This window comes from Perca fluviatilis, chromosome 8 (genome assembly GCF_010015445.1).
Source record: "Perca fluviatilis chromosome 8, GENO_Pfluv_1.0, whole genome shotgun sequence".
NCBI classification, from domain to species: Eukaryota; Metazoa; Chordata; class Actinopteri; order Perciformes; family Percidae; genus Perca; species Perca fluviatilis.
Genome location: NC_053119.1, coordinates 24,377,693 through 24,390,878, shown reverse-complemented (window position 1 = coordinate 24,390,878; position 13,186 = coordinate 24,377,693). Strand labels below are relative to the sequence as shown.

The following is a 13,186-nucleotide window of genomic DNA, read 5'->3' as shown; positions in this document are numbered from 1 at the left end:
CCAGTAAAGTGATCCCGACTGGTCCTGGCTAACGCCGCCATGCTAACCCTGCTAACATTACCGGGAGGACCAGGCAAGCGGGCCATGGCTGTTTACAACGTGTAGTTCCAACCCGGTCTCACGGCAGTTCGTGTAAATATCAACGTTATTCGTAATCTATTGATACGTGTTCACGGAGACGTTTTTCTCGTTTTTTACGTGTAAATGTCACGTTATTTTCTCGGGGAAAGGATGCCGGGAGGCGGCCGAAAAGGAAGCTCCATAAGCCGGGAGACGCCTGCGAGGCGGCCTGCTGGGGACGCGCTGGATGAGGCGGCCGGGAGGCCACGTTAAAAATGACAAAAACGTCTCCGTGAACACGCATCAATAGATTAAAATAACGTCACATTTACACAAACTGCCATGAGACCGGGCTGTTCAGTCGGCATGGTGGTGGTATTTTTAGCGGTTCCTATTGTAATTCTAAGCCGAGGAAGTGTGCCTGACTGGCGTGTGGAGAGGACGGTGAGGCTGTTGTGTTTTTAGCGGTTCATACTGTAATTTTAAGCCGAAAAAGTGTGTCTGTCAGTTGCTTACAGAGCTCCGCGTGAGCACGGGCTTTTATGACTGTCAATATAGCCAGCATCTAACGTTAGCTACTCCGCTGTGCTGTGGAGTAATGTCTGGCTATGTGAGACTAGCATCTAACGTTAGCTACTCTGCTGTGCTGTGGAGTAATGTCTGGCTATGTGAGACTAGCATCTAACGTTAGCTACTCTGCTGTGCTGTGAAGTAATGTCTGGCTATGTGAGACTAGCATCTAACGTTAGCTACTCTGCTGTCGTATATATCTATGCTCTGCTGTGCTGTGGAGTAATGTCTGGTTGTGAGAAAAGCGTCTAGCAACATTGTTGTGAATGCTGCGGTCTCAGCCTGGCAACCCCCGTGAACGAGTCTGGGCAGGAGGGGGCGGGGGAAACGACTCTCCAGTATTTTGAATTGGTAGTGCAGTAACTATTTTAACCGCTAGCTGCCAGTATTACATACAATATTACATATTGCACCTTTAAGGCACCAAACCAACTAGTTAAGATTAGACAAAAGTTTGTGGTTTGGGTAAAACACCAGTCCCCTTAAGAAGTATTTCCAGGACACAAATAAGTTTCCTAGGAAAAAGTATTGTGTTTTCCCCCTAACTTCTATGGCACACGAGGGGTGGAGAGAAATAAAATATTGGGGGAATTATTGATACCGCTTTTGATTTCAACTATTGAAATTCAAAGCTCATTTCAGTCAAGTTTCGATTTAAAATGGAAATCGTGGCAGCCCTATTCTTATACTAAACAATCTCATTCCTGGAGGTCAAACTACATTTTCTTCAGCTGCATCATCATCTTTGTATCTGCTTAAAACAGTTAGTCATCTTTCCTCAAACTCCAATTTGTTAAAAAAAAATGTGTGTGTTGTTTAGTTATTCAAATTTAATTAATATGCTTGAGTAGTATAAGGGCTTACATAACATGAAAGTATTTCCAAACACCTGACCAAACTTCACGATCAAAACACTTGGGCACAACTAAAACGTCTCATCCTTTATCAGAATGTGCCACCAGAGAATTTGCTACCTGGGGGTGACATTTGGTATCATACATTGGCCGATGAAAGGGTGGAAAGTCTGAGCATCAGCAGGTTCCATGTCCTGTATGTTGGGTCTTCAGCAGCACCTCCATCTGTTTCTCTGGTAATGCAATTTGCCTTTAATTTCCTAATGTTCCTCTAATCACCAGGCCGGGTGCAGGAGGGCTAATAGAGAGGTCACAAGTTGAAGTCTGTCCTGAGGAATGGATTTAATGGGGAACAGAGAATGCAAACTGCATTATAAAACACAGCTGCCTCTGCCTCACAGCAAGCCCAGTCAAATCTGATACTACAAGTTACACACATGTTGATGAAAATTCAAGTCATGCTTTCTGCATGATTGAAGCAAAAGCCAGACATCCTGCAGTCTGGCAGTACAAGAGTATATGTTCAATTTAGATAATTACATTGCCCAAATACTCCTGAATGAACGTCATTATTTTATATTTAAATTCAAATTAAACTTTATTTTTAGCCAAAATATGTATGACTCACAGACAGGGAAGTATAGATAGCCTTTATTCTTTCTTGTGAAAGGAATACTTTTGTAATGAATAATAGATTAAAGAGAATTGTTACAGATGAGAATGTTTTAAATACAAAATCAGCTGTTAATGATCATATAAGCAAAAGTAATGATCATCTTTTCTTATGAAGCTTAAAAGGCAGAATGAGTAGTGTTGTAATGCTTAACATGTTAAGATCATTCATGCCACTAGGTGGAGCTCTCGTAGTTATGTGATACTTTTCAGTACTCCCTCAGTTACTGTGTTAAGCAATGTTTTATTTGCTAAAAGAAGAATGCTAGATCCGGGATCGAGTGTCTGTCGTTTTTGTGCCTGTCCACATTCACTAATAAAGCCACCACTCGGTACAATTTTCATTGTGGTCCTTATGAGTGCCTAAGTTACCACATATTTTTGGCGACGAGGTGAACTGGAAGTGTTTTTTTTTTATCTAACTTGTGCAGTGCACAACAGTGCTAGCTAGTCAACAGTAGGCAGCTAGTTTCATGAATGAAAGCAGTGAAGAGGAACGTGTGGAGGAGGCACACGGAGCGGCTGTAGGGCGGCGGCAAGATCAAGGTGGAGAGCCTCGCATGCAGATGGCTACGTTTGGGACTATCGGTGACTTTGTGGAAGGAGACGAGGACTGGACAGAGTATGTGGAAAGGTTGGGACACTTTTTTGCTGCTAATGGAATTACGGAGGAGGCTAAACAGCTCTCTATTCTCCTGAGTGTGTGGGGCAAAGACTTATAAGCTGATAAGGAACTTAGCCACACCGAGGAAACCTGAGGAAATGCCGTACGATGACTTGGTCAGGCTCGTCAGGAACCACCACAATCCAAAGCCATCGGTAATAGTCCAATGTTTCAAATTCCACAGCCATTTTCGGAAGTCAGGTCAGTCTGTAGCTAACTTTGTTGCAGAATTGCGGCAGCTGTCAGAACATTGTGATTTTGGGGCGGTCTTAGATGACATGCTCCGTGACAGATTAGTGTTCGGCATTAATAATGACGCCATTCAGCGCCGCTTGCTGGGGGAAACTCCGACATCCAAAAGGGTCAGGCAGGATCGCAGTCCGTGGCGGTACACCACGTGAAGAGAGAGGTTTTAAAGCCAGCAAAGAAAGTGGAGTGTTTTAGGTGCGGAGGGGCGCACTATGCAAATGACTGCAAATTTAAAGACACGGTCTGTCATGCCTGCAATAAAAAAGGACACTTAGCGAAAATGTGCAGGAGTGTTAAAAATAAGGCTAAGAATGAGAAAGGGAAAGCCTGGCAGGCTCAAGCCCCCACACATCACGTTGAAGAAGACGAAGGAGATGCAGCCTGTGCATTCAACATGTTTGGGGTGGACACCAACGAGGAACCGCCTATGCCTTATTATGCAACAGTGACTGTTGAAGGAAAGGAAATTGATGATTGATTGAAATTGATTCTGGAGCTACGGCATCAGTCATCAGTGAGGAGACCTACAGGGGGACGTGGGGAGACAAGCCACCCCCTATTGAGCCTTCGACACTCAGACTAAGGACATACACAGGTCAAGCCATACCTCATTTGGGAGTGTTGCATGTGAACATTTCAACAGGAGATCAAAAGGCTGAAGGCAGACTTGTGATAGCCAAGGGAAGTGGGCCCAGTCTTTTGGGTCGTAACTGGCTTCGCAAAATTAAGCTGAATTGGCATGAGAACAAGTATGCCCACACTACAGAGGACATTCTGCAGTGATACAGTGACGTGTTCAGAGAGGAACTGGGCACACTTAAAGGAGTGACTGTGAAGCTCCATGTTGATCCAGATGCAGTGCCGCGGTTCTTTAAGCCCAGAGTCGTGCCCTATGCAATGAAAAGCAAAGTAGAAGAGGAACTGGAACGCTTACATCCAGCCCGGCCATTTTCCAGAGGACAATGGACTCTCTGTTACAAGGGATTCCATATGTAGCCACATATTTAGATGACATTCTAGTTACGGGGGCTACTGAAGCTAGGCATCTTGAAAACTTAGAGCAGGTGCTCAAAAGACTCTCAGACGCAGGGCTGCGCCTAAAACGGGAAAAGTGTGTGTTTATGGCACCAAGTGTGACCTACCTGGGACATTCAATCACAGCAGAGGGGCTCCGTCCAGTGGAGGACAAAGTGAGGGCTATCAAGGAAACTCCAAGCCCCAAGAACATCACTGAGCTCCGCTCATTCCTGGGTATGGTGAATTACTATGGAAAGTTCCTGCAGGATCTGTCAAAGGTGCTAGCCCCACTTTACAAGCTGCTGCACAATGACACAAAGTGGCAGTGGTGTGCAGAGCAGGAGAAAGCATTTAAAGAAGTGAAAGAACTCCTCCAGTCAGCAAAACTGCTTGTTCACTATGATCCAGACAAAGAGATTGTTCTCTCATGTGATGCCTCACCCTATGGAGTGGGGGCAGTCCTCTCACATGTCATGGAAGACGGCTCAGAGAAACCCATAGGATTTGCTTCAAGGCCGCTGACGTCTGCAGAAAAAGGTTATTCACAGTTGGACAAAGAAGGTCTAGCCATTGTTTTTGCAGTGAAGCGTTTCCATCAGTACCTATATGGGCGTGTTTTCAAGATCTACACCGACCATAAACCACTGATGAGCCTGTTCAGTGAAAAACGCTGCATCCCGCCGCTAGCGTCAGCCAGAATCCAGCGGTGGGCACTTCTCTTGTCAACGTACCAGTATTCCATAGTGTACAGAGCGGGGAAGGACAATGCAAACGCGGATGCGTTGAGTCGTCTGCCATTGCCAGAGACACCTGTCTCGGCATATGTCTTTTCATTGGAAAAACTGTCACAGACACCTGTTAAGGCAGGCCAGATCAAGCAGTGGACAGATAGAGACCCAGTGTTGTCCAAAGTAAAGACGTATCTGTTGCAGGGCTGGCCCAAGGTGGTTGACAGTGAAGAACTGAAACCAAATGTCAAACGCATAACAGAACTCAGCCTACAGGATGGCTGCATTTTCTGGGGATCGAGGGTAGTCATACCTCCCCCAGGTCGCACATGGATTGTGGAAGAAATACACGAGACCCATCCAGGAGTGTCAAGAATGAAAAGCCTGGCAAGGTCCTATGTCTGGTGGCCAAAGATGGATTTAGATCTGGAGAATAAGGTAAAGTCATGCACACAATGTCAGTCTAATCAGCACATGTCGCCACCAGACCCTTTGCATCCCTGGGAGTGGCCAGGTCACCCCTGGTCTAGACTACATCTGGACTTTGCTGGCCCGTTCATGGGGCAGATGTTTCTCATAATGGTGGATGCCCACTCCAAGTGGATAGACGCTCACATCATGACCAACATAACGGCACCAGTAACCATAGACAAGCTCAGACAAGTTTTCGCAATCCACGGTTTGCCTGACACAGTGGTCACGGATAATGGCCCAACATTCACCAGTGAGTTGTTTGGTGCGTTCATGGAACAGAATGGAATCCGGCACGTTTGTACGGCTCCTTTCCACCCGGCCTCGAATGGATTAGCGGAGCGAGCTGTCCAGACGGTGAAGGAAGGTCTGAAGCGAATGAAAGGTGACTCTCTAAGTACAAGGCTTTCACGTTTCCTGTTTAAATACCGCCTTACGCCACAGACTACTACTGCATGGGCTCCAGCAGAGATGTTGATGGGGCGTAGGCCTAAGTCCAGGTTGAACCTACTGCGTCCAGACATAAAGGCCACAGTGCTGAGAAGGCAGGAAAAGCAGAAGGAGGATCATGATAAACAGGCAAAAGAGAGACAGCTGAAACCTGGTGACAATGTCTATATCAGAAATTTCAGCAACAACCCTACTCAGAAATGGCTACCTGGAGCTGTCCTGACGCAGAGGGGTCCACTCTCATTTGTTGTTGAACTGACTGATGGACGAGTGTTCCGCAGACATCAGGACCACATCCGCCTGCGACATGATACAGGCCCAGAGATCGTCAGCACTTCAGAGCTTCCCCTGGTGAGTCAGACTATTGTGAGACCATCACCAGAGGCAAAGTCACAGGAAGAAGAGTCTGTGCCCTCTAGGGAGGATGGACAGTTGATCAAGGACACACAGACCCCTCTTGTGACCCCAGTGCCTGAACCTCCCAAAACACCTAAAGCAGTTGTGCCCGTGGCAGCACCGGAGATAGTGTGTAGGTCACAGCGCGCTCGGAAACCTCCAGACAGACTGAATGTTTAAAACTCAGTTGAGGTGTTGAATTGAATGTGCATATAAGTGTTAAGTGTGTATTCCAAACAGTAATGTTTATAAGGGTTTAAAAGGTGCACAGTTGAAAGTGACAGATAATGAAACTAGGTTAGTTTTGTTTCCCAAGTTTATTTGCATCATGGGGATGTTAGAATTTAGTGGGGGAGGAGTGTTGTAATGCTTAACATGTTAAGATCATTCATGCCACTAGGTGGAGCTCTTGTAGTTATGTGATACTTTTCAGTACTCCCTCAGCTACTGTGTTAAGCAATGTTTTATTTGCTAGAAGAAGAATGCTAGTTCCGGGATCGAGTGTCTGTCGTTTTGTGCCTGTCCACATTCGCTAATAAAGCCACCACTCGGTACAATTTTCATTGTGGTCCTTATGAGTGCCTAAGTTACCACAAGTAGGGTTTTCCTAAAACAACAAGGTCAAGACTAATACAAAATGAATCCCTCTCAATCATGACTTATGACCACTAGAGGTGTATGGCAGTGTCTGTATGAGACCCTCTGCCTGTATTTGCTCCTTTCTTTTTGCTGTGATCAGGACGTTTCTGTCTTGGACACTGGGTGTGTACAATCCTAGCGGCATGGACAGGAATTGGTGGTGCGGCCCTCCCAATGAGTCAACTGTACCCACCCCCAATATAACATGCACACACAGTGTTGCCAACTGGCGACTTTCTCCCTTTTTGCAACTTGCTGCTCAGAGTAATCTCAGTCAGCGGCTCCCTCCATCACCTTTCTCGACGTGCACATGGCAGGCAGAAGTGTGTTTCTATGGTAACGGGAGCGGTGCCGCCAGGTCATTCTGTCAGGGTTTAACCCTGAACAATTTAAGTGCATCAAAAAAGCATCAAAATAGACCTTGTTTATCAAAAGAATTCCCACGGGAGGATTCCCCCCCGAACCCCGTAACAGAGGTCTGGTCTAAGGCTGTTCATGTCATGATTACTTGTATCCCTCTGTTGGTCCAAAATCGTATCCACATCTTGGCAGCGCCTCATGAAATTGCTGTTTCTACAGACCTGCTAAATATGTAAATGGTCAAATTCAAATCAGTAAAAATTTTGCCCAGGAAATGCATTACACACTGTAAACCCGAATAAGTTACCGAACAAAAAATGAGGCAATCAGTTGCCTAAGTTTTTTAAGTTGATTAACTAAAAGTCAAAATTTTCCGAACTAAAAGGTTGGTTGAATTGCTACTTGTACCTTTTGATAACAGTTAAATTAAAAGTGCTCATTTAGCTAAACTCAAATATTTGCAGTTAATATGACTTACAGTTTTGAGTTTTCAAACCACAGGAATAAGTTCACAGAACTTTAAAAAATAAGTACACAACCACACAATTTTTATGTTAATAAAACTCAATGTTTATTAGTTTGTTTTGTCATTGTTTTAAGTACACATTAGTCAAATATGTTGAGTTTGTTTACTTAAAAACATGTGATTCAAAACTTAAAAATTTTTAGGCAACCGATTGCCTCACTTATCATTAAGTTCAACTAACTTAATATATCTAAAAGTCGTGAACGTCTGCTTTTGAACAGTTACATGTTAAAATGAAATAGAAAAACATTTATAAATTAAAATAAAAAATAATTTTAAAATATACTTATATACTTTAATTGTATATTAAATAAATAAATAATTTGAGAGATTTTTAAGAAGAAAAACTCAAAATTCTCTGATCCTATCCTTCCAAATGTGTTCCTGGTCACTTAAACGAACACGCCGACTTAATGGGACTTTGTCTTATTCACCGTATCCTCCAGAGTTAAGAAGTCCATAAATACCCTTCTCATCTCAGTGTGTGTTGTAACTCTGTCTGGCGCACCCACTGCTAGCCTAGCTTAGCACATGTTGTACAAATCACAACATGTAAATAGGAAAAATGTTGGCGTTATTTTGTCACTTATTAGGAGCATAGATGGAGCCAGATACCTCCAGGATCTGTGCTAAGCTAGGCATGGGGTGCGTCAGACAGAGATCACGAGACTGAAAAGGCGTATGTATGGACTTATCTAACTCTGGGGGATACTGTGAATAAATCCCAATAAGTACCGTATTTTCCGGACTATAAGTCAGCACTTTTTTTCCTACTTTGGCTGGTCCTGTGACTTGTGCGACTTGTATATCAAAATATATATAATTTAACATGTTTTTAAATGTTAATTCATACTGAACACATTACCATCTACAGCCGCAAGAGGGCGCTCTATGCTTGTGACAACTAGAATGCTGCTCCTAAAGACAACTGAGAAAGAAAAGAGATAAACTGCAGGTAGTAAAATATGCAGCCAAAGCGGTGTCGAGCAGCAGAAGAAAGTTTGAAACCAGGGGAGAAACTTGTGAGGGACTGGCGAAAAGGTGACTCTTATGCAATGAAGAAATCAAAAAAGCTAATCGGCTGGCCGGGCTGAAAGCAAGATGGCCAGAGCTGGAGGAACGAGTCACACATGGGTGCTTGAACAACGTGCTGCTGGGAGAGGCTTGTCAACGGTGCAGTTAGCTTGCTTACGTCGCCACGCCCTGGTAGTTGTTCTGTGTGCTATTGTATAGTTTAATAACTGTTAATGTGTTACGTTAACATACGGACACCTACCGTATTCAGCCTGTTGTTCAGGGTGCTTTTGTGTAGTTTTGGATTTTGTGAAATACATTTCTAAATAAATACGACTTATAGTCCGGTGCGATTTATATATGTTTTTTCCTCTTCATGACGCATTTTTTGACTGATGCGACTTATACTCGGGCGACTTATAGTCGGGAAAATACGGTAGGCATGTTTCTTTAAGGCCCTAGGAAATAAATATTTATCACACATTTCTGATATTGACCAGACAACTAATCAGATAGTCAGGAAAATAATCGGAGTAATCAAAAACAATAATACCAAAATGAAATTATCGTTCGTTACAGCTATAAAAGAAAAACACTGCTTTTGGCGCTCCTTGCTAATTCCTGAGTAAGGCGACAGGGCAGCAATTTGGATGAAATTTCAAATATTCTATAGAGTTTAAGAACATTTTCACTTAAAACTCTAAAATGTAAATGTTTTACAAACCATATCAAATGCACAGTGAAATGTGGGTCATCTTGCGCAGCCCACAATGGTTAAGAAAAACATTAAAACATACAAAACATTAAGCGTTACTTTTGCATTATATTAATGAGAACAAAGGCATATTGTGTAGTTTGGGCCTATTGGCTGAACACCTGCAGTAGTGCAGTAACTTTTTGAGGCATTATTTAGACAAAAGGAGATAACTTTGAACTAGCCTTTTATAATGCTTTACCCTGCAGCCTTTTTTCAGATGAGTTTCTACATCATTAATTCATTCTTGAGGGTCTGCAACCTCCGGGGATAGTTTACCACTTTCTAGACCAAGTTAAATCTTTAGAGTGAATTCAAAAGTGTTGGTCAGTGCTTTGGGATAGCTGAGGTGCAGTGCATAGATCACTCCACAGATTACCAGGAAGGCATGCGCCAAGTCTGGGAAGGCTGACCACGGCATCACTTTCAATGACGACAGTGATTCTCACAGGGTGGTAGTGAACTGGACTTGCGTCATGGTCACCGATGAAAGTAATGAGGCCCACTGCAACACCATCAAGCTCTGGCTCATCAGACTCATCCTGAATGAATGAAAAAAGAGATACTAATCACAAACTAACACATGGAACAGAACAGATGACATAATTTGTCTTTCCTTAACCAAGTCCCATTGAAATCCAATACCACTTTTACAAAAGAGACCGGGTCTCATTGTAAGAGTTGAAAAACATAAGATCCATGTTCTGCACACATGAATCAGCCAAAATACCAGAGAATCTAAGTGCTGACTGAAACCAAGGACATTTACAAGAAAATGTTTTACTGAACATTGAATAAAATGTTAGTATTACCGGGTTAGATAATACACAGCAGAATCTGTTAGTGACTTAAGGAGACTCACTGTGCAGGTTCTTAAACATCCAGAGACGTCCTCGCGCAGATACACAGGAAAGGACGTGGAGAACAGTAGTGCGCTTGGTGTGTATGTCATGGATTTCCTATTCAGATAAAAACAGAATTGCATATACTGAAGAGTTTACATAAAGCTGATTTTAAACAGTCCAAACAGAACATATGTCCACAAATAACCTGTTAACATCTTTAATGCAATCAGACAAATGGCAAACAAAGTGGACTAATTGCAAAAGTCAAAAAGCTCATTTCAATCATTGAACCTGTTCAATGTTCTACTGGTTCAACCTATGAAATGTGTAAAAATCTATTTACCTGTTCATGCGTGGATTTTTAAAATTTCAGCCAGAGCATCTGCTGTCTTCCCAGTTTTTGATGCCTTCCGTCTGAATAAGGTCATCAGTCGAGGAAGATAGCGGTCAAGCTCAGCATAGCACGTGTTGGGCAGGTTCTGATTTGTAATCCGCTGGAACTCTGCATACAACTACATAGAAATAACAGCCAGAGGAGAATACAGCAACAACACTTATTAAAAAAACAGTTCAATTTGAAGAATCTTGCACACATTCATAAAAGCAAAATATCAGCGAAATGAGTAAGAATCACAATTTTCACTTTAAAAGAGAGCTGATCCATATTACCTCAGACTCTATTTTGAGAGCAGGCCAGAGGTCCATGAGGTCGTTCACTGGTGGGCAGGACATCACTATGGTCTGTCGATTAGGGAAATGTGGTCTCCATCATCTTTCTAATGAGGGGCAGTTTCTTCTCAGTCTTCTTCAACAATTTTTGCAAGCAAATACAAAGTTAAGTAAAATATGATTAGTAGTAATAGTGAACAGAACACATTCATTAATTGTTGACTTAAATACAGCAAAACACTTTATTTTTGATCAAACAGGCAAAGTAGAAAAAACAATGATGTGTGTATGTGGGAGTCGCATTATGATTTAGGGGTTACCACACTAAAACCTTGTCTGAGAAAAAACAAACAATTCAAGTTATTGGTATTTAGAGGTAGGGGGGGTGATAGAAGAATTCACATTCATTGGATTACCTGGTATCGTTATCACATCTCCAGTTATCTTCCTTAACTTCTTGAAACTGGAACAGCAAGATGCAAAGGCATAAACTGATCTGAAACTGAACAATTAAAAGCATTCAAAGAGTGTCAAATTATAAATACTTCCATTTATAAATGTTCCCTGTTAATGATCTTTTCATTTTAATCCCCATAAGTGTCAAGTTACTAAAGCCATCAAGCAAAATTAACATTACTGTAAAGAAAAGCAGCCACACTTGAACCTTAGTGCATGGTTAATCAACAATAATACCATTTCTACAAACCAAAGCTTTACTGTTAAGGGTTTTACTTTATTCATCTTTGTCATGAAAAGCAGCTTGCCTCCAGCAGGGTCGTTTGTTTTAAAACCGAGGCAACACAAGTAGCCACGGCAGTTGACTCGTTCTGTTAACAGCAATCTCCGTGTCTCAGACAGTCTGCTCACACAGAATTTAAAAAAGCGTCCTAGAAGCTACACAGAGGCGGACTTGCAGTGTAGGAACTCAGTTTGAGGCGTTTATGCTCTTTTGTGCACTATTGAAAGTTTCCAGCAACAAAAACTAACTATAATACGAAAGGTGTCTGTTAGTGCTTCTACTAACAACTAATTTTCTAACACCACCTTTAAGCGGGGAATGAGCGTGTGATTACTAGATTCATCCGTGCGTCAAATTCTTCAGGAAGTTGGTTAGTGGTAGCTAGGTCGCTAGTTGTGCTGCTGGAGTCGCGTAACGTCAAAGTCCTTCTAAATAGTCTCTGAGTAAGCGTTATTGGTGCGCTAAGTGGCTAGCTAGCTCTTTAGCAGCTAACCTATATCTGACAAGTTGCCAATCCCTACAAGACTCCCGTGATAAGCCAGTGAAGGGCGGGGGCTTGGAGAAGGTCTACGCTCTCTGAGACAAACACATACAAAATGTATAAAAGAAGTAAAAGCGAATGAATATTAACATTCAAAACTTACAGTAAGTCCAGTGAGCCTGATTGCTGTTGCGTGGGTAGTTTCTGCAACCCTACTGTCTGCTGCTTCCCGCCTTCTGCGTTGTTCACAACTTTTCTTCTTCTGTGTTTTTCCAAAGGCGGTAAGGAATCAGTGTAGTGTGCAAATTAGCGCCACCTTCTGCTTCGAGGTTGAATCAGAGATTAACTTCGCCATACAAAATTATCCCTGCAGCTGCTTAAATAAAAATAAAAAGAATATATAGGCTACATTAAACTGATGAAGCAAAAATAAATAAAATAAATACATTTTGTCCTCCACTAATGTCTAATGCATTTCAGACCATTTGCTATTGCAATTTATTTATTATGATCGATTTTACTTATTTGGTAAAGCACTTTGAGATTTTATTGTATTTTAACATGTGCTATATAAATTCAGTTTATTTTTAAATCATCCCTATTTTAAACAATAGAAATAACAGGACTTTATCATTCTTAGTATGTTATTACTCAATTCTATTACATTGTACTTAAGTTATGTTTTTAAGTTATGCTTACTTATACACAAAATAGTTCCATTTAATCAAAAATATTAGTTAACAATACTCAAAAGGAAGAACATGTTACACCAACTTGACAAAATTAAGTTAGTAGAACTTGTTCTAAAACTTTGAGTATACACTACTAATCTATTTAATTACTTTGAACGTTCGGGTTTACAGTGCAGCATATGCCTTTGTGCAACGTGCTTATACTACCTATAGATAGGGAGGCTGTGCTTTTAATTGTATAATAAGCCAGCACCGCCTATTATGTTTACATTGGGCCTGCTGATGGAAATCAAATGCCTGCCCATGCACAGATTTATGTCTGTCACTGGGTGTGTA

General features: G+C 42.0%; 1 protein-coding gene and 1 long non-coding RNA gene across 3 annotated transcripts; one reads left to right on the top strand and one right to left on the bottom strand.

Moving 5' to 3' along the window:
* Positions 1-2,629: 2,629 nt before the first annotated feature.
* On the top strand, positions 2,630-7,118 carry LOC120563810 (uncharacterized protein K02A2.6-like). Its single transcript, XM_039808218.1, has 2 exons — positions 2,630-2,790; positions 4,010-7,118. The coding sequence occupies exons 1-2, from the start codon at positions 2,630-2,632 to the stop codon at positions 6,309-6,311; spliced, it is 2,463 nt and encodes an 820-aa protein (XP_039664152.1). The 3' UTR covers positions 6,312-7,118.
* Positions 7,119-11,009: 3,891 nt separating this feature from the next.
* LOC120564383 lies at positions 11,010-12,347 on the bottom strand. Of its 2 annotated transcripts, none has more exons than XR_005640091.1 (3): positions 12,322-12,347; positions 11,355-11,440; positions 11,010-11,071 (listed from the first exon to the last, which is right to left on the bottom strand). It is a non-coding gene; the product is annotated as an uncharacterized LOC120564383 (long non-coding RNA). The 2 variants fall into 2 exon arrangements; XR_005640090.1 differs by having other exon boundaries at positions 11,021-11,074.
* Positions 12,348-13,186: the final 839 nt, after the last annotated feature.

What these genes read in the sequence shown, in the direction of transcription:
- LOC120563810 (XM_039808218.1), top strand. Translation starts at nt 2,630, where the DNA reads ATGAATGAAAGCAGTGAAGAGGAACGTGTGGAGGAGGCACACGGAGCG. An exon ending in TGGACAGAGTATGTGGAAAG is followed by an intron (nt 2,791 to 4,009) that starts GTTGGGACACTT and finishes GCTTACATCCAG; the next exon opens with CCCGGCCATTTTCCAGAGGA.